This window comes from Leuciscus leuciscus (genome assembly GCF_965113295.1).
Source record: "Leuciscus leuciscus genome assembly, chromosome: 15".
Taxonomy (NCBI): domain Eukaryota; kingdom Metazoa; phylum Chordata; class Actinopteri; order Cypriniformes; family Leuciscidae; genus Leuciscus; species Leuciscus leuciscus.
In genome coordinates, this window is record NC_138739.1 from 3,351,215 (window position 1) to 3,378,878 (window position 27,664).

A 27,664-nucleotide genomic window follows, 5' to 3' on the forward strand; every position below is an offset into this window, starting at 1 on the left:
TGAATGACCCCGTCCACCATCACACAGGTGTATCCGGCGTCCGGCGGCAGGTTCTTCAGGTGTCGCCCGTCATACGGGTGTGTTTCTGACACCGGCATGTGAACGCGCATGTCTGAGAGAGAGACACACACACACACACACACACACACACACACACACACACACACACACACACGTCAGCGCTGGGTCGAGTGGTAGTAACTGGATTAAGAGAATTAACACACATAATATCTCTGCACCCCGTATTCCTTATTTCATAGCTTTAATTATTTGCTAATGTGTCATTATATTATGTACTTGGCCAATATACAGCGGAGTATGAGTGCAACTCTATTTATCTGTGTGTGTATGTATGTATGCTAATGTGTATGGTGTGGTACATAGTTGGAAGGGCATTCACAATTTCGTTGACAATAAAGTTTTATATTCTATTCTATGTTGTGGACATGTGTGCGTGTGTGTGTGTGTGTGTGCGTGTGTGTGCGTGTGTGCGTGTGTGTGCGTGTGTGCGCGTGCGTCACACACCTGAGTCGACGGGACTCCCGCGCAGGTCCTCGAACACGCTGAGGTCCAGCGGTCCCTGTGCGTGTGTGTGTGTGTGTGTGTGTGTGTGTGTGTGCGTGTGTGCGTGTGCGTGTGTGTGTGTGTGCGTGTGTGCGCGTGCGTGCGTGTGTGCGTGCGTGTGTGTGTGTGTGCGTGTGTGTGTGCGTGTGCGTGCGTGTGCGTGTGTGTGTGCGTGTGTGTGTGCGTGTGCGTGCGTGTGCGTGTGTGTGTGTGCGTGTGTGTGTGCGTGCGGGTGCGTGTGTGCGTGTGTGTGTGTGCGTCACACACCTGAGTCGACGGGACTCCCGCGAAGGTCCTCGAACACGCTGAGGTCCAGCGGTCTCTGGTTGAGCTCCTGCAGGGATCGAGTCGTGGTCTTACAGAAGTTCTGCAGAGATAGAGCGATGTACTTCTCTCTGATGAACAGGGCCTTCACCACACACTTCGCTGCGTCCACCAGATCCGTGAACGGCACCTGAACACACCAGCGGAAATCACCATGACACATCCTTTTTTTGTCCCCGCCCACTTTCCAAGATGGCAGCCTATCCTTTGTTTAGTATTTGTTTGTTTTAATTAGTTTTTTAATGGTACTAACCAGACAGTTTCTGGGTCCCATTGACTTCCACAGTAGGAGAAAAATATACTATGGGAGTCAATGGGACCAGAAACTGTCTGGTTACTGACATTCTTCTAAATATCTTCCTTTCTGTTCAGCAGAAGAAAGAAATTCATACAGGTTTGAAACAACATGAGGGTGAGTATATGATGACAGAATTTTCATTTTAAAGTGGAGTATCCCTTTAAATGCACTTCATATGTTATCACGGCAGTCAGGAGAGCTGGATGTAGGGCATGAGCCTTTCCAACATGGAAACTTGAAAAAACTTTCAAGCCTGCTCCTTTTAAGTGACTGTTTTATTCCATCAAAAAACTCTTGAGGCCCAAAATCACAATGAGTGGAGACTCTAAAAGTCTTGATACACGCAAGTCGAAATGTATTATTACACTTATGTTGCTGATGTCAGGAAGTGTGCAACCTAACTCAGGTCCTGTGAGCCAGATGATCTCGCTGAAAACTCCTGCTGATTTTTTAAAGAGGTCAGGTATTGGTTTTGTGCAGATAAATGTGAGAAGTCTATTACCAAACATTGACATGGTCAGAATTTGGGCCAAATCGACACATGTTGATATTATGGTGTTATCTGAGCCTTGGCTGGGTAGATCCACTCCTGATAGCTATATTTATATGGAGAGTATCATTTATTTCGTACTGATCGTCGTGCTAAAAGTGGAGTGGTGATCTACGTAAAAAAATAGTACAATTATCCAAGTCTGTGCTAGACTTTTAATTTAATTTAATGTAATTATCGCAGAATTATGTTCTGACAGTTGTGGGATGCTATAGACCTCCTTCTGCGCCTCATTGTCTGATTGTTTGTCATCTATAAATATACCGAATTGGCTTTAATGGGAGACTTAAATCGGGACTGGTTAACTCCTGCATCCGATCAAATTAAAAGTTTTTGTGACTCAGCGAATCTGATCTACATTATAGACTCGCCTACAAGGCCAAATCCCAAACATCCTGAAAAGTCTACAATCCTTGATTTGTTTTTAACAAATGTGCCGCAGAAATACAAAGCTTCTGCTATTTTTGCAAATGATATGAGTGATCACTGTGTTATTGCAGGTGTGAGAGATACCAGGATATCTAAATGTTAACCACGTATTATAATTAAGGGAAATCTGAAGTCGTTCTGTGAACAAGCTTTGTTTATTGATCTTAATCTTTGAGACTGGAGCAGAGTCAATCTGATCCCCAAATAGCGCTGCAATATTTTAAATCACTATTTTTGGACATTATAAACCAGCATGCTCCTTTTAGGAAACATAAGATGAAAGGGTTTCATAATCCGTGGTTTTCAGAGAAATTGTCTGATCTTATTCATGAGAGATCTTGCTCGGTGAGTGGCAAAGAAATCCCAAAATAGCTCAGACTGGCAACATTTCAGGCACCTGAGAAACAAATATGTGATCAGCTAATCCCTCTAAATTTTGGAAAGTTATAAAATCACTGTTTTCTGACTCTATAGATACTGTCATGCCATATATATTGAAGCTGAATGATAAAATGATTACAGACAGGGAAAGTACGCTAGATACCAGCACTTTATATCTTCTGGGTTGTTGTTTGAGAACAAGAGGATGACTCTTCGTCTAGGGAAAATGTACCTATCGATCTTGATCTTGTTCCTCTTGCAATGCAGGATGTATATGATGCTCTTATAGAGTTAAATGCCAAGAAATCCACTGGTCCGGATGGGTTGGATCCATACTTTTTAAAATATTGCTGCTGAACATATTGCAGGACCTTTGACACACATTTTCAACCTGACTATTGAAACTGGAGTAATACCGAGTGTATTGAAGTCAGCATATGTCACTCCTTTATTAAAGGGTGGTGACCGATCAAACCCAAATAATTATAGGCCAATATCTAAGCGATCTGCTTTAGCCAAGGGTTTAGAAGGGCTTATAGGGACCAGTTGAAAGACTATTTTTGCAGTCGGGTTTTCGTAAAAAACACAGCACTGTCACCGCCACTATGAAAGTGTTAAATGATTTATATTGTTATATTGATTGTTAACTTGATTGCAAGTTATATTGATTGTTAACTTGATTACAAGTTATATTGATTGTAAAGAAAATTGTAATAGAATTTAATATATTTAGATAATAATTTTAAGAACAGACCTTAGAGAAAACTCAGAGAATTTAATATCTTGAGATAATACATTTAATATCTTGAGATAATACATTTAATATCTTGAGATAATACATTTAAGAACAAACCTTAGAGAAAACTTAGAGAATTTAATATCTTGATATAATAGGATTTAATATCTTGAGATAATAGAATACATTTTTTTGAGATAATACATTTAAGAACAAACCTTAGAGAGAACTTAGGAGGATTTTTTTATTTTGAGATAATAGAATTTAATATCTTGAGATAATAGAATTTAATATCTTGAGATAATATAATTTATTTTCTAGAGATAATAAATTTAAGAACAAACTTTAGAGAAAACTTAGAGAATTTAATATCTTGAGATAATACATTTAATATCTTGAGATAATACATTTAATATCTTGAGATAATACATTTAAGAACAAACCTTAGAGAAAACTTAGAGGATTTTTTTATTTTGAGATAATAGAATTTAATATCTTGAGATAATAGAATTTATTTTTTTGAGATAATAGAATTAATTTTTTTGAGATAATACATTTAAGAACAAACCTTAGAGAGAACTTAGAGGATTTTTTTATTTTGAGATAATAGAATTTAATATCTTGAGATAATAGAATTTATTTTCTTGAGATAATAGAGTTTATTATTTTGAGATAATACATTTAAGAACAAACCTTGGAGAGAACTTAGAGGATTTTTTTATTTTGAGATAATAGAATTTAAAATCTTGAGATAATAGAGTTTATTATTTTGCGATATTAAAGGGCCTTCACCACACACAGATCACCAGATCGGTGAACGGCACCTGAACACACTAGCAGAAATCTCCAACACATTAGTGTGGATCACTAGGAATCAGCTTCTCTGTCCTGTTTCCCAGTCAAAATATCTCAACATCCTTAAAACAAGATGAATTTGAGAACTAAACTTATAGAACTTAGAAAATAACTGAATTTAATATCTTGATATAATAGAATTTAAAATCTTAAGATAATACATTTAAGAACAAACCTTAGAGAAAACAAAGAATTTAATATCTTGATATAATAAAATTAAATGTTGTTGAAATAATAGAATTTAAATGTATTCACATGCTGATAAATTATTGAATTATATTATTGATTCTCACTTGATTTATTAATTTTCTTAAGACTTACAAATGTGGAATACAATAATCAGTTTACAAGAATATCATTATATTTATCCTGTTTTTCCAGTAAAATATCCATAAAACAAGATTAATTTGAGAACAAAACCTAGAGAATTTAATATCTTTAACAAAACAGATTTGTGTTTCTTGTTTTAATCTTAAACTTCTCTAAATCTAAAGTGAACATGACATGAACGTAACCTGCAAAAACTAAATATGTATAACATTCTCTGATTTCAACAGTAGAATCATTTTTATAATAATTCTAATATTACAAACAGTTTATCATAACATATATATATATATATATATATACATTTTAAACTTTGTTTTACGTTTTATTAGTAATTTACTATATTTGTACATTTAACTTGAATTTTAAGTGATTGTTTTGATCAGTGCTTTAATATTATTTTCATATAATTATAGTATATTCATATTTTGAATTAAAATAATAAAAAAATAATATAAATTGTTAATTTATACTTTAACTTGTTATAATGCATTAGTATCGAAATATAAATTTCCATCATAATCAAAAACAATTAAAAGTGAACGGCTGATTTTAATATTAGAACATTTGTGAATTTCATAACAATTTTTAATATCACATGAAACACTTTAAATTGATCTTGTTTTAAGAGCGTTTCAGTTGTTTTGTGTTTTCCAGTACAAAAAATACATCAATATCGATAAAGATGTTTTTGTTTTATTAGTAATTTCTACATTAGCTAAATTTAACATTAGCATTTTCAAGTTAATTTTGATCAGTGTTTTAGTATTATTGATATAATATTAGTGTATTTTCAGGCAAGTGTGAAGTGTGTGTGTGTGTGTCTCGTTCTCACCCCACACTTCTCCTCTCCCGAGATGGACACGCGCTGGAACTCTTTTTCAACCAGCATCTCGCGCTCCATATGATGCTGGTCCACCGCGTCCTCATGACTGTCCTGCATATACCTGTAGATGAACACACACACACACACCGTGAGACACACACACACACACACACACCGTGAGACACACACACACACACACACACACACAGACGGACGGACGGAAAGCAGAGACTCACTCCAGGTCGGTTGCGCTGTCTATTTTCATGAAGTCTTGTTTGGCTCGCAGCAGAATCTCTGGCTCAAGCCTTGAAGGACGTGAGGCAAAGCAGCAGATTTGAGTGAGTAACACACACACACACACACACACACACACACACACACACACACACGAGAAGAGAGTATAAATCACTCTGACTGACGCTGATTGATTTCTGTAAAGAACTGTTCATTTAAACTGCAGCCGAGGGAATCTAAAACTCTCCATCCGAGCAGAAAGTGTGTGTGTGTGTGTGTGTGTGTGTGTGTGTGTTTAAGCATCTGTAAGCGACACAAACCCAAACACACCCACACAAACTGATGAAACGCAGCCAAACTGTGTGTTTATGAGCGTCTGCTGTTTGTCAGAGTGTTTTGGGAAGCAAAGAATTCACACAGATCACAAACACAACGCGTGAGCAGGTGCAGCTTCAGTTGTGTGTGTGTGATGTTCACACACTCGGAGTTTCCCACGATCCACAGCCGGCGAATGATTCACACATCAGCGACTCTTTTGAACTGAATCTTTTTATGGAATCACGAACGTTCTCCGTTTGCATCTCATGTAGAAGAGAAAGTTGCCGTACGTTTACTTTACTTAAATTACACGTTTATTTTAATTAATACATTAAAATAGTTTATTAGGAATAATACATAAATAATATTATCAAATATTATTATAAAAAAAAAATTATGTATTTATTATTATGCATTTATGTAATTTTATAAATTTTATATTTTTATCTAACATATTATTTTACTGTATTATTGTATGTAATTAGTTTAACTTATTAATAATAATTATATGACAGAATTTTAACGCATTTAAAGAATATATAATTAAATACATTTTTTTTAATATAAGTAATATTTGTTAACGCTAATAATAATTAATTTATTACTAAGTTTATAATTTCTTTATTTTATAAATAATGTTTATTAATATTTGTCTCATATATACTGTACATATAAAACAAAATATTATAAAAATAAAATTACAATTATTCTTTTTTTCTTTTTTTTTCATACAGTGTGACGCATCATCACTAATGTGTTAATGCTAGAGATATATCACACAAATCACACTTCGCATAATGTACATTAAACATCCAATATATTCACATTAGCTGAGACTCACTTTCAGTGCGTATGGAAAAATTTGTTAGTAAACCAGATTAGGACACAGTGTGTGTGTGTGTGTGTGTGTGTGTGTGTGTGTGTGTGTGTGTGTGTGTGTGTGTGAGTGAGTGAGTGAGTGAGTGAGTGAGTGTAATAATAATAATTCGTTACATTTATATAGCGCTTTTTTCGGCACTCAAAGCGCTTTACATAGTAGGGGGGAATCTCCTCAACCACCACCAGTGTGCAGCATCCACTTGGATGATGCGACGGCAGCCATATTGCGCCAGAACGCCCACCACACACCAGCTTACTGGTGGAGAGGAGACAGTGATGAAGCCAATCAGTATATGGGGATGATTAGGAGGCCATGATGGACAGAGGCCAAGGGGCAAATTTGGCCAGGATGCCGGGGTTACACACCTACTCTTTCGAAAGACAGAGATTTTTAATGACCACAGAGAGTCAGGACCTCGGTTTAACGTCTCATCCGAAGGACGGTGCTCTTTGACAGTATAGTGTCCCCATCACTATACTGGGGCATTAGGACCCACACAGACCACAGGGTGAGCACCCCCTGCTGGCCTCACTAACACCTCTTCCAGCAGCAACCTGGTTTTCTCAGGAGGTCTCCCATCCAGGTACTAACCAGGCTCAGCCCTGCTTAGCTTCAGTGGGCAACCAGTCTTGGGCTACAGGGTGACATGGCTGCTGATAAAGTGTGTGTGTGTGTGTGTGTGTGTGTGTGTGTGTGTGTGTGTGTGTGTGTGTGTGTGTGTGTGTGTGTGTGTGTGTGTGTGTGTGTGTGTGTGTGTGTGTGTGTGTGTGTGTGTGTGTGTGCGAGTGTGTTGTGTGTGTCAGTGTGTGTGTGTCCTCACAACAGACGTGGGATCTGGGTGAGCCAGCGGACGTTATCAGAGTGGACTGTGTGTGCGTGAGAGTGCGTGAGAGTGTGTGTGTGTGTGTGTGTGTGTGTGTGTGTGTGTGTGTGTGTGTGTGCGTGCGTGAGTGCATGCATGTGCGTGTGTGTGTGTTTTACTTGACATCCTGACTGATCTGTCGCTCCAGACGGTGGCGTTTCTCCTCCAGTTGTTCTATGGGACTCTCTTCGGGAAACTCGTACGGAGCGCAGCGCATGTCACTGTCCGTCATACTCCTCGCCAGCAGCTCCTACAACACACACACACACACACACACACACACACACACACACACACACACACACACACACACACAACTGTTACACACACACGATACACAAACAAACGTTACACACACATGTTCCACACATACATTACACAGACATACGTTATGCACACACGTCACACACACAGGTTACGCAATCAGATTATATACACACACACACACACACACACACATGTTCCACACACTCATATTACACACACACGTTACACAGACAAGCGTTACGCTCACACACACACACGTTCCACACACTCATATTACACACACACGTTACACAGACAAGCGTTACGCTCACACACACACACACACGTTCCACACACTCATATTACACACACACACACACACACACACACACACACACACACACACACTCATATTACACACACGCGTTACACAGATAACTGTTACGCACACAAACACCCACACACGTTACACACACTCATAGGCCTGTCGCGATAGTCAATAAATCAATTAATCGCACGATAAAAAAAATGAGCTCGATAATTTTTTCGGCCGCAATAATTCCATTTGCATGCTTGTTTGTTTTCCTCGTCTCTCTCTCTCTCTCTCTCTCTCTCTCTCTCTCTCTCTCTCTCTCTCTCTCTACCAAAGAGACTGGATGACCACTCTCAGTTCCTTAGCGTATAGGAGGAGTGAACCCTCTTGTCAGTCACATGGTCTTTGTGTGGGGAGGCGGCGCCGCGGCGCTTGTCAGTCACATGGTCTTTGTATGGGAAAGCGCCGGCGGGACTGTGGCGACTGCCGGGAGAGAGAGAAGACGCTAGTTGTGAGTTGGAGGGAAAAAAAAGAAAAAGATGGAATTGGTTTCAAAGCCAAACGCGACGACAGCGAGCCCGATCTCATGATTATGGCGTGTAATAATAAACCCTCACCCCTAATCCTAACCAAGTATTTTCAGTGCGTAGCATATACACGCAATAAAGTGCGTCTCCGTCTTCCCGACAGTAAGTTACACAATCACTCGGGAATGTAACAGGAGGACAGTGCAGAATGGTGTGATATGGCCTGTTGAGGCTTTTTTTATTTGTTTACAAATGTCCTAACCGGCAGTTTTGCCTGTTATGGAATGTATCACTATTTATGTCTGAGCCTAATGTTTAATATTTTTTGAAGGACAATTTTGTTTACATCCATTTTATTTATTGTTTTTGGTATTTATTCAAGTGAATTTTTTTGTTAACAGACACAGAGTCCATTGCTTTTATTGTTTTTGGTTGTTTTGTTCATTTTTTGTGGATATTTAAAATGTTTTCCATTTTCAATGTTTAATATTCTTAAGAAATAAAAGTTTATAGATCTTTGAAAAGGTGTACCTGCATTATTATGCCATTATCATTATATTAGATGAAAATGGTCTCGAACGACAATATTACCGTTTATCGCAATAATTTCTTGGACAATTTATCGTCCAGTAAAATTTGGTATCGTGACAGGCCTACACACTCATATTACACACACACACACACACGTTCCACACACTCATATTACACACACACACACACACACACGTTCCACACACTCATATTACACACACACACACACACACACACACACACACACACACACACACACACACACACACACACACACACGTTTCACACACTCATATTACACACACACACACGTTCCACACACTCATATTACACACACACACACACACGTTCCACACACTCATATTACACACACACACACACACGTTCCACACACTCATATTACACACACACACACACACACACGTTTCACACACTCATATTACACACACACACGTTCCACACACTCATATTACACACACACACACACACACACACGTTCCACACACTCATATTACACACACACACACACACACACGTTCCACACACTCATATTACACACACACACACACACACACACACACACACACACACACACACACACACGTTTCACACACTCATATTACACACACACACACTCATATTACACACACACACACACACACGTTCCACACACTCATATTACACACACACACACACACACACACACACACACACGTTCCACACACTCATATTACACACACACACACTCATATTACACACACACACACACACACATGTTTCACACACTCATATTACACACACACACACACACACGTTCCACACACTCATATTACACACACACACACACACACACACACACACACACACACACACACACACACACACACACACACGTTTCACACACTCATATTACACACACACACACGTTCCACACACTCATATTACACACACACACACACACACGTTCCACACACTCATATTACACACACACACACGTTCCACACACTCATATTACACACACACACACACACGTTCCACACACTCATATTACACACACACACACACACACGTTCCACACACTCATATTACACACACACACACACACACACACACACACGTTTCACACACTCATATTACACACACACAGGTTCCACACACTCATATTACACACACACACACACACACACACACACGTTCCACACACTCATATTACACACACACACACACACACACACATTCCACACACTCATATTACACACACACACACACACACGTTCCACACACTCATATTACACACACACACACACACACACACACACACACACACACACACACACACGTTTCACACACTCATATTACACACACACACACTCATATTACACACACACACACACACGTTCCACACACTCATATTACACACACACACACACACACACACACACACACACACACACGTTCCACACACTCATATTACACACACACACACTCATATTACACACACACACACACACACACACACACACACGTTTCACACACTCATATTACACACACACACACACACACGTTCCACACACTCATATTACACACACACACACACACACACACACACACACACACACACACACACGTTCCACACACTCATATTACACACACACACACACACACACACACACACACACACACACACACACACACACACACGTTCCACACACTCATATTACACACACACACACACACACACACGTTCCACACACTTATATTACACACACACACACACACACACACACGTTCCACACACTCATATTACACACACACACACACACACACACACACACACACACACGTTCCACACACTCATATTACACACACACTCATATTACACACACACACACACACGTTCCACACACTCATATTACACACACACACACACACACGTTCCACACACTCATATTACACACACACTCATATTACACACACACACACACACACACGTTCCACACACTCATATTACACACACACACACACACACACACACACATACACACGTTCCACACACTCATATTACACACACACTCATATTACACACACACACACACACACGTTCCACACACTCATATTACACACACACACACACACGTTCCACACACTCATATTACACACACACACACACACGTTCCACACACTCATATTACACACACACACACACACACACACACACACACGTTTCACACACTCATATTACACACACACACACACACGTTCCACACACTCATATTACACACACACACACACACACACGTTTCACACACTCATATTACACACACACACACACACACACACACACACGTTCCACACACTCATATTACACACACACACACACACACGTTCCACACACTCATATTACACACACACACACACACACACACACACGTTCCACACACTCATATTACACACACACACACACACACACACACACACGTTCCACACACTCATATTACACACACACACACACACACACACACACACACACACACACACATACACACGTTCCACACACTCATATTACACACACACTCATATTACACACACACACACACACACGTTCCACACACTCATATTACACACACACACACACACACACGTTCCACACACTCATATTACACACACTCATATTACACACACACACACACACACACGTTCCACACACTCATATTACACACACACACACACACACACACACATACACACGTTCCACACACTCATATTACACACACACTCATATTACACACACACACACACACACGTTCCACACACTCATATTACACACACACACACACACACACACACATACACACGTTCCACACACTCATATTACACACACACTCATATTACACACACACACACACACACACACACGTTCCACACACTCATATTACACACACACACACACACACACGTTCCACACACTCATATTACACACACACACACACACACGTCACACACACACACACACACACACACACACACACACACACACACACACACACACACACACACACACGTCACACACACACACCTCTGCGATCTCCTTGTACTTCCCGTCCATGGATGTGCGCAGGTCGATGGGCAGGTGTTTGTGTGTGACCGGAGTGCCAGGCAGAGAGCGCTGGGACATCAGAGGCCTCTGTTCAGCAGAACCACACAGATCTGCAGAGAACACACACACACACACACACACACACTCATTACAGCGCTAGTAACAATCATCACCAGTGCTGCTGTTCACAGTCGCGATCTACACCTGCTGGATGATATAAACACAGACGCACATCAAACGAGGGACCCGAAGGTCACCGAGACTTTCCATGCCAGACAGGAAGCGCACAGAAACCAGCCACAACTCCCTGGCAACCACATAGCAACAAGGCACATCACACAAGCAATGCACTTATAAACACTCATCACTTAGCATCCTAGCAATCACTAAGGCCGTTTCTCAATATGCGTTCTTGTCTGTAATTGTGTTCTTGTGAACTTGTGAAACGTCATCATTCGCTGCCCAAGTACTGTCCCAATACACAAGTTTGCATTTTGGCAAGAACGGTTAAAAATCCCGGAAGTGTTCTTGACACGCCCATTTTACCGAGGATGCAGCGGTTGGTAACCGCTGGTTTATATACTGTCTATGTTGGTAACTTGTGTGAACTTGACGGCAGAAATATCCCAGCATTCATTTCGGCATTCGAGGAAGGAGTTATGTTTGGGTTATTTAAACCTGTTATTTAACCCGTTTAAACCGTTATTTAAATGGCGTTATGTTTGGGTACTGGAGACGGCGTCTGTGCGGGGGTATTATTGCGCAATACCAGCAAGAACACATCGTCTCAAACTGTCAACAGTGTTCTGTGTGCTCGTCACCTTGTGAGTTCATTCTTCCAAGAACAACTAGCAAGAGCGTTCTCCCCAAGAACACAAGTCCGTTCTTTGCATTCTTGGTTTTGAGAAACAGCCTCAGGACACCCTAGCAACCGCATAGCAACCATCCACAACACCCTAGCAACTGCATAGCAACCAGCCACAACACCATAGCAATTGCCCTTGTAACCACTTAACAACATCTTAGCAATCACTAAGAACACCATAGAAACCACATAGCAACTATACAAAACACCCTAGCAACTGCATAGCAACCAGCCACAACACCCTAGAATTCGCCCTAGTAACCACTTAGCAACATCCTAGCAGTCACTTGGAACACCCTAACAACCACATAGCAACCATCCACAACACCCTAGCAACTGCATAGCAACCAAGCGCTGCTGTACATCAAAACACTTGTTTGAAGTCTGATTGGCGGAGCAGAAATATACCATCTAACTCTGTGGTTTCTGTCAGAAAGCTCAGTTTAATGACAGTACAGCAGTGCTTGTCTGCAGACGACACACTCGTCCATCATCAGTGTCACAAACACACGCTTCACACACACTCAGTGTAGTCCAGCACAGGTGACACAGAAACATTCATCCTCTCACGTTTCCAGCAGTAACATCGAGATTCACACTGAAACACAGGTAAAGCGAACCAGAACTCTCCTGTCCGAACACTGAAGAGTTTGACTCTCATCATGTGACTTTACCGTGATCATGTGACACGCGTTCCACGACATTCCATTGAAACCTCTCAGTCCAGTGAAATTAAATGCATCTCAAACACACACACACACACACACACACACACACACACACACACACACACACGTCCCATAAACATCCGGGACGCAGTACCTGATCTCTGCTGGGATGCTCAGGATAAAAGCACTTCCTGTGTGTCAGTGTGTGTGTGTGTGTGTGTGTGTCTCTCGCTGCAGCTGATTCTCTCTCAGTGTGTGTCGGGATGTTTGGCTCGTACCATGTTGCAGATGGAGGCGGGGGGGGGGGTCAGTGGTGGGCCGCACCACTGTGTGTTTAAACACAAACCAGCAGGAACAGACCTCTGTGTGAGTGTGTGTGTGTGTGTGTGTGTGTGTGTGTGTGTGTGTGTGTGTGACTGCGTCAGCACTGCAACACTAGCGTACTGAGCAGTACATACACTGAAGTGTGTACTATGTGAAACTAAACTCAATAACGAGCGTTTCAAAAGTAGTGTAGTCACGTGTGCGGAATAGTCAGATAAGAAAGAAAATCATGCTTTGGTAAATCATAATTATGACATCAGTCGAAATTCTGACAATACTTAATCATAATTACGAGTTGAAAAGTCGAAATGATGACATACTAAGTCATATTTATGCGTTTAAAAGTCAAAATTCTGACATACTTCGGCCCTTTCAGAGAGAATTCAGAATGCGCGGCGGCGCTGGCCGCTGAGTTCAGCGTAGCCCTTCAGATACAAAGTGGTTTACGCTACGCTGGCCAGAGAAAAGTAGGCGGAGTTGTCAAAACTTCTAGCGGGAGTTTATACGTATAGTCATTTGATTGTTGTTCCACCTTTCGGTCAGCAGCAAAATATGTCCCGTGCTAAGAAGCTAGCGATAGCATCTATATTGTATAGCAACAGAAATTCCGACACACACTAGCTGTTCATCCATTTTGCTTCCCTCGCTTGTTTGGACGCCCCGTTTATATAGGCCGCTCAGGTGATCATCACAGAGCGCAGCGGCGAAAGTTGAAATATTTTTAACTTTGACCATTGCTCGCATACTTTAATCGTCGCAGCAACAAACCGACCTCGCGCGGCGCAAGCCATTGGAATAAATGTCTGAAAGGGCCATTAGTCAAAATTATAAGATTAAAAAGTACAAATGCGACATCAATCGAAATTGACAAAAAGTTTAAATTATGACATCCTAAATCATAATTATGAGATTAAAAAGTAAACATCGACATAAACTGAAATCGACAAAAAGTTGAAATTATGACGTCATATTTATGAATTGAAGTCAAAATTGAGTTGACAATCTCATAATTACGAGAAAAGTTTAAATTTACTTAGTTGTGACATTTAAAGGTCAAAATTCTTACATATAAAGTCATAGTTATGAGATAAAAAATAAAACTTTTTTTTTATTGAAATTATGATATACTAAGTCATAAGGTTAAAAAGTCAAAATTGACACAACAAAAACCATTAAAAGTCATTATAAGGGTACGAGAGAAATCATAGCACTCAAAATGGCACCTGTAGCCCCGCCTCTCAGTCGAACGAGCCAATCGCGAGCCAGAAGACATATTTGCTGAACCAGCCTAAAAAATATCATTTTATTTGTGTGATTTAAGCTTATGATGGATGCCATTGTTGTCAGAATTTATTCCTGATTTGAATTTTATTTAAACATAATGTGACTTTTTTTTTCCTAGCAATCTAGAAATGTATTCGCTAAAGTAACAAGCGAATAGATTTTTAGGTTTCTAGAAAGAAACGTCTTTTTAATTCATAAAAGTGTATCACTTTCTGAAAACTGTTCATATCTTGGTGTTTTTAGCCCAATATTTTTGTCTGCGTTCTAATAGACGGAGCTGCGCTTGTCGATGAAAAGCTGCTCGAGGGCGTTTCCAAGATGGCCGCCGAGTGAACGGGCTTGCCTTACAAGGGTTTCGTTCAGCAGGTTTCAAGCTTAAATATATGCAGCTTTTGCATTTTTTAAGCGAATTGTGTATAAAAAAAAATTCTTCGAATTTCTGTACAACCAATCACAAACTTTTTCAGATAAGCCCCGCCCCTGAATCACACTTAGAAACATAAGAAATTGTTATATTTTACAGTCTTTTACTGTGTAACTGGATGGTTATTGAGCAGAATAAAGTGTGAGGTGAACTTAAACACACACACACACACAGAGAGACTGGACTTGTGTTTTTGCCTGTAACCAAGTGTCTAGACTGAGGTTTAAAGACTCACACACACGCGGGTTCATATTTAGAAGCTGTGACTGGATTGGCTGAACACACACACACATTGTGCCACTAATGAGAGTTTTGTGTGTGTTAGATTGTCTTAAAGGCATGAAAACTGCAGGAGACACAGTTGCGGGCGTCACGGGTGAGTGTGTGTGTGATAGGGGTTGATCTCTGTGATTAACTGTCCCGTAAACTCTATAACCCTTCAGCTCAAACTGACTGCAACACACACACTCCAGCCAGCAGACGGCGCTCTAACACACCCTTGTTTGTTTATTGTTTTATATAGTTTCCTCACTGTTCACACATATACATATTTTAATATTTATTTAACCATATTAATATTTATAACAGATTTTGACTTGACTTGAAAAAGACAAAATTATGACATAATGCGAAATTATGACACACTAAATCCTAATTATGAGATAAACATTTTTTATGAGAAAACTCGAAAAATATGATATAACTCGAAATGATGACATACTGAATCGTAATTGAGATTAAAACATTGAAATTGAATCATACATATGAGGTTAAAAAAAATCTAACAGTTGAAAATAATTGATATAACAGTCAATATAGTCATATTTATTAGGTAAGTGAAAATTATGACTGAGATTAAAAAGACGAAATTTATACAAAAATGTACATACTAAGTCAGAATTGTGACTTTTTAATATCATAATTATGACAAAAAGTTATGACATAAAATGTCAAAATTGACATACTAAATAATAATTATGAGATTAAAAAAATTGACAAAATTGGAATTATGACAAATTGAAATGGTAACATACTATGTCCTATTTATGAGATGACAAATCTAAAATATGACTTAAAAAATTATAATTATGAGATAAAAAAAAATCGAAATTATGAAATTCTAAAATTGACATACCAAGTCACAATGTTTTTACTTTTTAAACCCGTAATTATGACAAAATATTGAAATTGTGACATAAAAAGTCAAAATTGACAAACTAAATCAATTATGAGATTAAAAAATTGACAAAGTTGAAATTGACAAATTAAAATCATAACATACGAAGTACTATTTATGAGATGACAAGTCAAAATTATGACTTAAAAAGTTATAATTATGAGAATAAATTCTGAAATTCAAAATTCTGACATTAAAACTTCGAAATTATGAAATACTAAAATTGGTATACTAACAATTTTGACTTTAAATGTCTTAATGTTGAAATTGTGACATAAAAAGTCAATTGACATTTTAACTAAATAAAAAGTTTTTACATTATAAATCAGATTTTAGTAGATTTTGACGAGTAGAATTTTAAATTGTTTTATTGTTACTTTAAATGATTAGACCACATCAGTAAAAATATAATATGCATTATAAATATCTTATTATGTATAATCTTACTATATTGTGTTGTTTTACAGCTATATTATTTCTGTTATCATGTCATATTGTTGTTGTTATTATATTATTGTGTTTTTATTATTATTTTTATTTGATTACTTTCTCTAAGTTGTTTTGTGATCTAAATGTTTGCAAATTGCAATATTTTCATCTTTGTTTTGGACTGATGACTGTTGAGCTTAAAATATTATGTGTTTCTAACTCAATTTTATTTAGTTTAGACACATTTTTAAATGTCCTACTATTTTTCTTTCTGTTAAATCGTTCACTAAGATTTATTCTAGACTTATTTAGTTTCTGACGGATCTAAAGGTTTAAACCCATTACGAGCGTCACGACGTGTCCGTGTCACACGCGTGTGTCATGTTTTCTGAGGCAGGACACACACACACACACACACACACACACACGTGTGTAATTCATGAGCTCTCGCATCACACGCCTGGACGAACATTTTCCCAGAATCCCACGTTCTCGCACTCCGCATTCGTCATTAATATATTGATGCGTTCGGGGATGAAACAAACAAAACTGCCTGAAAGTTTCATGATTAGAAACCGGTGATGAGAGAAAACACTGAAGATTATTATAAAAAATACAATTATTTTAAATATTCATTGTCATATTAATTGCAGGTTCAGTTTAAAGCACACAGAGAGAGCAGAAACTCTCAGAACGGCCTGAACTGCTCTGAAGAGACGGTCCTGTATCACACCCCACCTGTCTGTCTCTCTACCCGTCTGTCTCTCTGCTGCAATGAGACTCACCCGGGCTGGTCCGGCTGTGTAAACTGCCTCTCTTGACCGCTTTGCTTTTGCTTTTGCTCTGCGGTGGAGCTGTGCTGGAGTCCGACATGCTTTCGCCTGCACCGGACAGATAGAGAGAGAGAGAGAGAGAGAGAGAGAGAGAGAGAGAGAGAGAGAGAGAGAGAGAGAGGCACGGAGACTCTCTTATCAGGGCAGGAAGATACAAGCACAGGGGGCGGGGCTTGGGGATCTCTTAGCGCAGTAGTGGAGGCGGAGCCACTCCCTTCCTACATCAGCAGAGGGGAGGGGCTTAGGATTCCCCTACAACACTCTGATCTGTTGCTGCGGCAACCATGCAGCAAGAACTGCATCATGGGAAGAGTGTGCATGGCAGTGTGCTATTCCTGCAGTGTGCAGACGGTTACAAAACACACACTGTGCGGATGATCTACTGTGTGGGAGCACACCGTGTGGAATAATGTTTCCCACAATGCAATGCACTTGGCAAAAATAACAGGTTTTTTTTCCTGGTCTTGTCTCATTCGATCATACTTTATCATAGCATACTACTTCATACTGTGTCATATTTGTTTAAATAATAGTATGTAGTATGCATTGTTTAGTATGTTTCCTCTCTTCAATCAAACTGACAGATTTAGTTTATCATAGCATACTAACTCATAATGTTTCACATACTTTTTTAAATAATAGTATGTAGTATGCATTATGTTCAACACACTTACTCATTATTCGATTTTATAATAGCACACTACTTCATCCTGTCATATACTAGTTTAGAAAATAGAAAGTAGTATGTAATGTTCAGCACATTTACTCATTGTTTGCTCAAATTGATGAAAGGTTTTATCATAGCATATTATTTTATATACTATTTAAATAAAGTATGTAGTATGCATTATGTTCCGCATATTTCCACAGACTGACCACACAGACTATATCTACACTTTCCTCAGTATATAGTGTGCGAGTCTGGGTTCCGTTAAAGAGGAAGTTGATCATCATATCTAATGTTCACGAGGACTTTAAACTCTATTACACGGAGAACTTTGACCTGGTTAAACATTCACCACATAAGACGAATTTCATAATTTAGTTATTTAAAAAAAAAAGCTAATTAAATTATTAACGAGACTTCAGTCCTACAATAGTGCCAAATAATAAAAACGTCAAATAGCGGATCCAGACCAGAAGATTCGTGTATTACTGTGTAATGCTGTGTGAACTACTGTGTGTGATTATTAATTTTGAGTTATTGGATGAATTGTTAACACTGTTGTACAGTGTTAGTGTTGTATAACGTTGTTATAGAGAGCTGTTGTTATTCTGGACTCACTCGACATGTCTGTAGATTCTGGTCCGGGTTGATCCCACCTCAGATGAAGATGAAAAGATGAAAATTAATAGTAATTATGGGAGATACTTTCGGTGTTTAATATTAGCTGAACTGCTTAAGTTCTTCCGTTCATCCAGATATCAGAGTCTTCCACTTATTAAAAAAACTCGGAGTGGATTCGGACCGTTTGAGTTTTTCAGGAACTTTGATAAAATTTCACTTGAGAAATGGAGTCGCACTTAAAGGGGCCGCTACACATTTATAGGCAGGACCCGATCAAGACCCGATCAAAACACGAGTTTTATTCAACGTGATAAGAATACAACCAAATATTGCTGATGTAAGGGTAATTTAGAGTTATGTTAAATTAATAAATCGATAAATAACGTGTAAAATCAGATTCTAGGATGTGTTTAATAAGTGGTGTCTGGTTTCATGCAGCACTAGCAAGAGACGCTGTTCAGTTCAAATTATGTATCGACATTTTCCATGATTGTATAATTCAGCATTTCAGAAAAGGCAGAATAAAATAATAATAATAATAATAATAATAATAAGTCAAATAAAAAACTTGACAAGACCCAAAGATGCTAGGGAAACATACTACACAAAATAAATGTTATATATATATATATATATATATATATATATATATATAATTATAATTATTAAATTAATATTTATATAGAATTATATTTATCATTTATATTTATTTATCTTTATCTGCAATATATTTATCTTTCTTATAATCTTTTTTATAATTTTTTATTCGGGCGAACTTTTTTATTTATTTTTTTAGTCATGTTTATTAGTTTCTTAGATCTTCTGGAAAGCTTTTGCTATTGTAAATGAATCTACTGGCCGTTGGAAGAACGGTCACTGGCACCTCAGATAAACTGTTAAGCAGAAGTCTCCCGCAAACGCCCTCACTGCTCAGGCGGTGTTCAATATCTTATCACATTTCTCAGAATGACAATATTTATCAATATTCCTGCAAACGCAACATGTGCACTACAACTCCAGTCCAGTAGGAGGCGGAAGTGCTCTGTCACATGGTCTGGTCTTCCGCGGTGAAATGGCAGAAGAAGACAGAAGACGGTTCCCTGAGTGAGGAAAATATCGATGTCTTTGTGTAAGTTATTATATTATCTGCGAATTTTAACTCATATTTTTGATTGGGTGAATTTTGAAAGCGATCTCAATGGGAATTTTAATTATATATTATATATTCAGAATAGTGTTTTGTTTTTCGTGGGTTTTTTTTTATCAGAAATAACAGTTAAGTTAACAACGTTTTACTACAAAATATATTTTATCAGGAGGGAACAAGCAATTACAGAATAATGTGCAATGCAAATGATGTGTATTATAGCATCACTCATTAAAATGACTTAAATCATCACGCCTGGAGAGACTAATCTGACTATTTAAGCTTTATTATGGTTCTGTATCAGGATTGGTGAATTAGTTTGGACTGTTCATGTAAAGAGTTGCTGTTTTATGCTGATGTCTTCAGATCTCAAGCTCATTTCAGTGCTGTCGACAGACTGAGGCAAACTAGGTATGCGATCTAAACTTAAATTATCAATCTTAACAGCTTTTATACAGCATTCATTTTATTATCCTGTGATAAACTGTTTCCCGGACAGGGTTTAAATCAAGCCTTGATCTACAATAGTTAATCGTGTCTTAAAAAATGTCTTTCTGTAAACACAGATTAGTTACACCTGGGGCCTGTTTCAGAAAGGAGGTTAAGTGAAAACTCTGAGTATGTTAACCCTAAAATGAGGGAAACTCTGAGTTTTCTGTTTCAGAATGGGAGATATGTTAAACCTGAGAAAGCAGGGTAAGTCAAGCCTGTTTCAGAAAGAGAGGTAACTTATACTCCGAGTCAGTTACCATGGTAACTTACTCTGTGAACCTAACCTGGTCGGGAGCAGGTTTTCTTCAGTAAACCCAGAGTTTCTTTCGGTCTCCTCCCCTTTTTAAAGTGGAAGTGGTGTTTAAACACCTCATTCATTCTTTCAGTACATTTTTATTAATAAAATTAATCTTTTATAAAAAAAAAAATATATATATATATATATATATATATATATATATATATATATATATATATATATATATAGATTTTATTTTTTAATAATATGAAGTCTATATAACTCCTTTACTGGCAACTGAAAACACAGTAGATTAGAGTTACATAATGTAGTTCTAAACAAATTCTACAGAATTAAACTGTGGCATTTACTGAGAATCACTGAACTGTGTTCATCTGTGCACCAGAAGTTGATGGACCGTCCTCCTGCTGTTCTTCCACACTCTGGGGGCACGGGGAGAGATAAGAATACCTGTTTATACTTAGATTTAAACTTAGATTCTATAGGCTACTCCACATAAAAATGTGAAATAATCTGAATGTGTAGATTGTTTGATGTGTAGACACATAATATTAACATTACCTCTGTAGGCCTCTCTGTGGCAGCAGAAACTCTTTATCCCCATGTGATGAGCATTTGGTTGAGTATAACTTTATAACACTATTTGTCATAATTTCTGGTGTATTGAGTTGGCGACTTACAACTGCCTGGGGTTCTGTTGGGACAGGAGGCTCCAAAAGACAGATATTACCATCAGAATCTATTGGGACCAACAAAAATCCTAACCCAAAGTAAAATAAATGGAAATCTCAAAAATAGCCTATATAAAAAATAACACAAATGTAAACCTCTTACATTTTATGAAGGCCCTTGGATCTTTGGGACTGGCTCTGAAGTCCATCCAGGAATTCCCTCAGCCAAAAATGCTGCTGCACTGCTAGACACTGGATGCTTTAGTTATTTAATATCTCAAATGTTTGTAAAGTCAGGTAGCCTACACCCATACTATGCTCAAGCCTTACTTGACTGAATTATGTTTTTATATTTAATTTCCAGCTGCTGCCATGTTCTTTTAATGCCTGCAGGATTGCACCTACATGAAAATTAAAATTAGCTTGAATAACATACTGTTCTTCCAGTTTCACCTCTGATATTATAACAGTTGGGCAAGTTACTTGTATTACTAACTACAAATGACATCTTCAACAGTGTAATTAGATTAATGTAATAATGACTATCTTTAGAAATTATTGGTCTACTTATTACTAATTACTAAATCCCATGTCAACCTTAAACACTTGAACAATACAAGGAGAGACAAACAGCACTTTTAATGCTTTCAAATAAACAATTGCATGAATTATTCTTGAATTGACCAAAGTGTGTAGAGGGAGAAGGTTACATTAAAAATATAACTTTTAAAAATGTATGTTAAATAGCCTATACAGAATTGTTCTATAGTCTAATACAATTACATCAGATTAAACTTTAAATTACAGAAGAATTAAGAGTAATCCATTTAATTAAATTACAGTATTTAGATTACTTGATAATTAATTACACCCATCACTGTATAACAGTAATTAAAATGTGAAGAAATATGAAGACCTCTTTTTGTCTGGCGCTGTTGCCATGGTGACTCGTAATATCTGTGCTCCATTGATAATGGCTTTTTATAGTTGTGGTGCACGCGCTTAACTCAGAGTAGGTCAACTCAGAGTTGATTGAACTAACTCATTTCAGCTGTTCTGTAACCGAAAACTCAGAGTTTTCCATCTCAGGGTAAGTCAACTCAGAGTTCAAGTTTTAACTCAGAGTTGGTTGAACCTCCTTATTGAAACAGGCCCCAGGACTATGGAGTCCTGAACTAAAATAAAGCAGATTAATTTAACACCAACTGAGCTGATCTGCATTATCATGACGGAGATTGCCTATAAAACATGGAATGAACCAAGAACATCTTAAAATTGCATTGAACTTAGAAGCAAATCCAAGGAAAACAATGGCATCAGAAAAGAATAAAAATGTTACTAAACAGGAGAACATTATTTTTAAGCATGTTAAATAAACTGCACACATCAGCTGTGGAATAAAAGAAAAGAAATGCCTGAAATCTGTTCGGAATTAATTGTATATATATATGAATGTGTGTGTGTAGTCTAGAAGCAACACTTCACCACAATCGTAACCCCAAAAAATACTAAACATAACAGAAACTTTTAAATACCAACGTAATACAACATTAAACATGAACAAGTCTCTCCATTTTCTCATCTTGCTAAAAAATATCATGAAATATCACTTTATTTCAAACTTTTCTCTCCCAGTTTATCCCTGTGCAAAGCATGATGGGAAGTGAAAGTCCTGTGTGACTGGGTTACTAGACTGAAACACATTTCAAAATGAGTGACCATTTCAAGTCAGGTTAACATGAACCAGTCACATCTCTGAACTAGAAACCCGATATAATGGTGTTAAAACAAAACAAAATAAAGTTTAAATAAAGTGAACAAATCAGTTTATTAAACTCTGGATAAACTAAATCTAGGACTATTTAAAGCCATGACAGAGAAAGCAGATTTATGTTAGTTTAGGACTGGCTTCATCTCTGTCCGGGAAACCGTCCCGTTATGTTTAAATAACTCAATAATCAAAATCTCATAGATAGATCGATATCCTCATCCTATTGCATGGATACGACAACGTTTTTAATATTTTATACGCCTAAATATGATCATGTGAGGGACCCTCAGAGGCATCTGTCTTTTATAAACACCCAATTTATTCACTGAAAAATGTATATTATAAATCAAAAATAATTTTTATATATAATTTTTATTAAGGTACATTATTATTAGTGCTTTCAAATTGATTAATGGTGATTAACATAAAATTTGTGTCCATATAATATATGTGTGTTTACATATACACACACACACACGTCACACACATATATTTTGTTCACAAACGTTTATGTTCGATGTGATTAATCAATTTGACAGCACTAATTATTATATATATATTGATTGCTATAGTAATGTATTGTTTAATCTATTATTTATTTAATTTAAATCATTTATTAATTACATTTAAAAAAAATCTAATTAAATCTATTTAACGGCGTAATAACCAACTAATATCTTTAATCACATTTTTTATTAATTAATTAATTTTAATTTAATGTAATTATTTGCTTATTTTAATCTTAATTTTTTTTACAGATTTTCTCCTTTCCATTAGTTTTTATTAAGTTGCATTATTATTAGTGCTGTCAAATCAATTATACAAGTTTTGTGTTTATATAATGTCTATGTATATTATAATATTTATATATACACACACACACACATATACGTATGTCACACACTTATACAGCTTTCTATAGTAATGTATTGTTTAATGTATTATTTATTTTATTTAAATCATATATTATTATTTATATTTTTTTTAATCTAATTTAATCTATTTAATGGATTAATAACCAACTTATACTTTTAATAAAACAATTTTTTAATTGATTAATTTTAATGTAATTTATTTATTTACATATTTTAATCTTTTTTTTTTCCAGATTTTCTCCTTTTCCATGGACCCCCTTTCACTGACTCCCTGCAAGACACTGACATGCTAGAGTTAACGTTTAGCACATCTATTTACTCATATTATGTTTATTTATCCATCCCAATTTAATGACTTTTTTTTTATTATTATGTTCATTTCAGGTTCTAATGGAAGCGAAAGAGGAACCGAACGAGGTGGAGGAGAAGAAACATAATCATAATCATCATCATTATCATCCCATCACTGTAGGAGAAACACCTCCATCTCCCTCGCCACCGGAAACGTCTTTCCCAGGAAAGGTTAACAGGTCTTTCCCGTGTCCTCAGTGCGGGAAGAGTTTTGCACGTAAAGCGAGACTGGAGCGGCACATCAGGATCCACACCGGAGAGAAACCCTTCGCGTGCGTCGAGTGCGCCAAGAGCTTCGCGTGTAAAGCCAGACTCGCCAGGCACGCCAAAACCCACACCGGAGAGAAGCCGTTCACGTGCGACTGGTGCGGGAAGAGTCTGGCCTGCAGGACGAGGCTAAAGAGACACATGACCACACACACCGGAGAGAAGCCGCATGTGTGCCCGCAGTGCGCTAAGAGCTTCGCCTGCAACGCTAACCTACAGCGGCACATCAAACTGCACACCGGAGAGAGGCCGCACGCGTGCCCGGAGTGCGGGAAGAGCTTCATACGGAACGAGAAGCTCAGGAGTCACATGACCATCCACACCGGAGAGCGGCCGTACGCGTGCGACCAGTGCGGGAAGAGCTTCCGACACATCAACGGCCTCAAAGATCACCAGCTCTCTCACGCCGCCGTGAAGTCGTTTAACTGCGAGCAGTGCGGGAAAGAGTTCATCACCGCGTCCGCGCTCAAGAGACACGCCAAAGTGCATTCGGGCGAGAAGCCGTACTTGTGCGCGCTGTGCGGGAAGAGTTTCGCGCGGGTGGACTGCTTTAAAAGGCACCAGGAAGTGCACAGCGGCGTGAAGGATCACGTGTGCTTCGAGTGCGGGAAGGCGTTCGTGACGGCCGACCAGCTCAAGCAACACCAGAGGACTCACGCCGAGGAGAAGCCGCACAAGTGCGCGCTCTGCGGGAAGGGTTTCGCACGCGTGCCGCAGATGATCGCGCACGAGCACACACACCGAGAGAAGCCGCACCACTGCGCTCTGTGCGGGAAGAGCTTCAAGCAGGCGCGGCGTCTACTGGCTCATGTGAAGAAGCACCATCCCATTGAAACGCTGATCGTGGAGTGAGACTTTTCAGTGTATGATGTAATCAGGTCACTTTTGTCACACTAGTGTAATTATGTTTGCAAAATAATGTGTGTATATTGTAAGGAAGCTTGTTTTTTCCACGGAATCAAACGATTTAAAAGATAATTGCGTCTTTTTATCTCACAATTCAGATTTTTTTAAATCTCAGAATTGCGAAATATAAACTTGCATTGCAAAATCGTAATTTTTCGCGAAATTGCGAGTTCATATCTCGCAATATATGACATAATATTGTTTATTATAGTAACTATATATAGTATACAGTACTGTGCAAAAGTCTTAGGCATGTTAATACCAGTTATTTATATCTTTTGCTGTCGTGTGTCAGTAGGAAATATCCAACATTTCCAAACATTCTTTTTGCCATTAATTGCCATCATCGAGTCAGTCTGTGATTACATGAAGAAACTGAGACAGACTAAATCCAGAAGAACTGCGGGAACGTCTCCGAGACGCTTGAAGAAACCTTCCTGCAAAGCTCCCTGAAACACTATGAGCAAGTGTTCCTGGACAAAAGCCGCTTTAAACGCAAAGGGTCGTTACACCATATATTGATTTGAATTAGTTAATAGAAGTTAAATCATAAATAAATTCAATTTGTGATTTTATTTTTGAAAGCATTCTCACTTTACAGCATTTGAACACGAGTGCCAGTGCTCTTCCCAGTCCTGTAGCTTTGCAGGAAGGTTTCTTCAAGCGTGAGTAAAACTCATTAACATGCCTAAGACTTTTGCACAGTACTGTATATACACAAGTTGTTTTAAGAAATCATATAAATAGTTAAATCACTTGTATTGACAGGTTTTGTAGTATAAATACACCTCTATCTGCAGGTCCAACTTCTGTCTTACGCTATGAAGGAGAAAGGAAAAATCTTGGCAACTCAAAAGTAAATGAAAAGCACATGGCAGGGGGGGGGGGGGGGGGGGGGGACATATCCAAGTCATTGAATATCCCATGGAGGACAGTTAAATCAATAATTAAGTATGGCACAGCTATAAATCTATCTAGAGCAGGCCGTCCTCAAAAACTAGGAGAGAAAAGAGGGAGACCAATGACAACCTTAAAGGAGATGAGAGCAAAACTGAGCTTTATGAAACACTGCACATTTCCAGTGACGAAAAAGTATTCTCGTCGCTTGATAAACTTAAGGTTGAGCCACTGTAGTCACTGGACTATTTTAACGATGTCTTTACTCACTTTCTGGGCCGGCAAGTTTCAATCCCTTAGAAGCCTATGGAGGAGTGATCCAGCTCTCATATTTAATCAGAAATATCTTCATTTGTGTTCTGAAGATGAACGAAAGTCTGACGGGGTTGAACGACATGAGGGAGAGTAAATACTGACAGAGTTTTCATTTTTGGGTGA

At 38.2% G+C, this 27,664-nt stretch overlaps 2 protein-coding genes across 12 annotated transcripts in view; one reads left to right on the forward strand and one right to left on the reverse strand.

Annotated features, from left to right (window-relative positions):
- The window catches only part of ampd2a (adenosine monophosphate deaminase 2a), a 41,263-nt gene extending 21,446 nt beyond the window's left edge, over positions 1 to 19,817 (reverse strand). Inside the window, exons 1-8 of one of the 4 annotated variants that reach the window (XM_082139008.1) lie at positions 19,588 to 19,817; positions 18,255 to 18,350; positions 12,278 to 12,408; positions 7,704 to 7,834; positions 5,527 to 5,595; positions 5,300 to 5,411; positions 832 to 1,018; positions 1 to 112 (exon numbers count right to left, since the gene is read on the reverse strand). The exon at positions 1 to 112 is cut by the window's left edge and continues 30 nt beyond it. In XM_082139008.1, the coding sequence (XP_081995134.1) occupies positions 1 to 112; positions 832 to 1,018; positions 5,300 to 5,411; positions 5,527 to 5,595; positions 7,704 to 7,834; positions 12,278 to 12,408; positions 18,255 to 18,350; positions 19,588 to 19,594 (845 nt within the window). In that variant the 5' untranslated portion in view covers positions 19,595 to 19,817. Of the gene's footprint in view, positions 113 to 831; positions 1,019 to 5,299; positions 5,412 to 5,526; positions 5,596 to 7,703; positions 7,835 to 12,277; positions 12,409 to 18,207; positions 18,351 to 19,587 lie in introns of those variants that run through there. The other 3 variants (XM_082139010.1, XM_082139009.1, XM_082139011.1) reach the window with 3 other exon arrangements.
- Positions 19,818 to 20,645: 828 nt separating this feature from the next.
- On the forward strand, positions 20,646 to 27,190 carry LOC309475424 (uncharacterized protein). Of its 8 annotated transcripts, none has more exons than XM_082138188.1 (3): positions 20,646 to 20,719; positions 25,039 to 25,099; positions 25,190 to 27,190. In XM_082138188.1, exon 3 carries the CDS (start codon positions 25,196 to 25,198, stop codon positions 26,273 to 26,275), a length of 1,080 nt encoding a protein of 359 aa, XP_081994314.1. In that variant the 5' UTR covers positions 20,646 to 20,719; positions 25,039 to 25,099; positions 25,190 to 25,195; the 3' UTR covers positions 26,276 to 27,190. The 8 variants fall into 8 exon arrangements, with proteins under 8 accessions (XP_081994314.1, XP_081994309.1, XP_081994316.1 ...); XM_082138185.1 differs by adding an exon at positions 21,104 to 21,148 and having other exon boundaries at positions 20,694 to 20,719; positions 25,039 to 27,189; XM_082138189.1 differs by lacking the exon at positions 20,646 to 20,719 and adding an exon at positions 20,740 to 21,148.
- Positions 27,191 to 27,664: the final 474 nt, after the last annotated feature.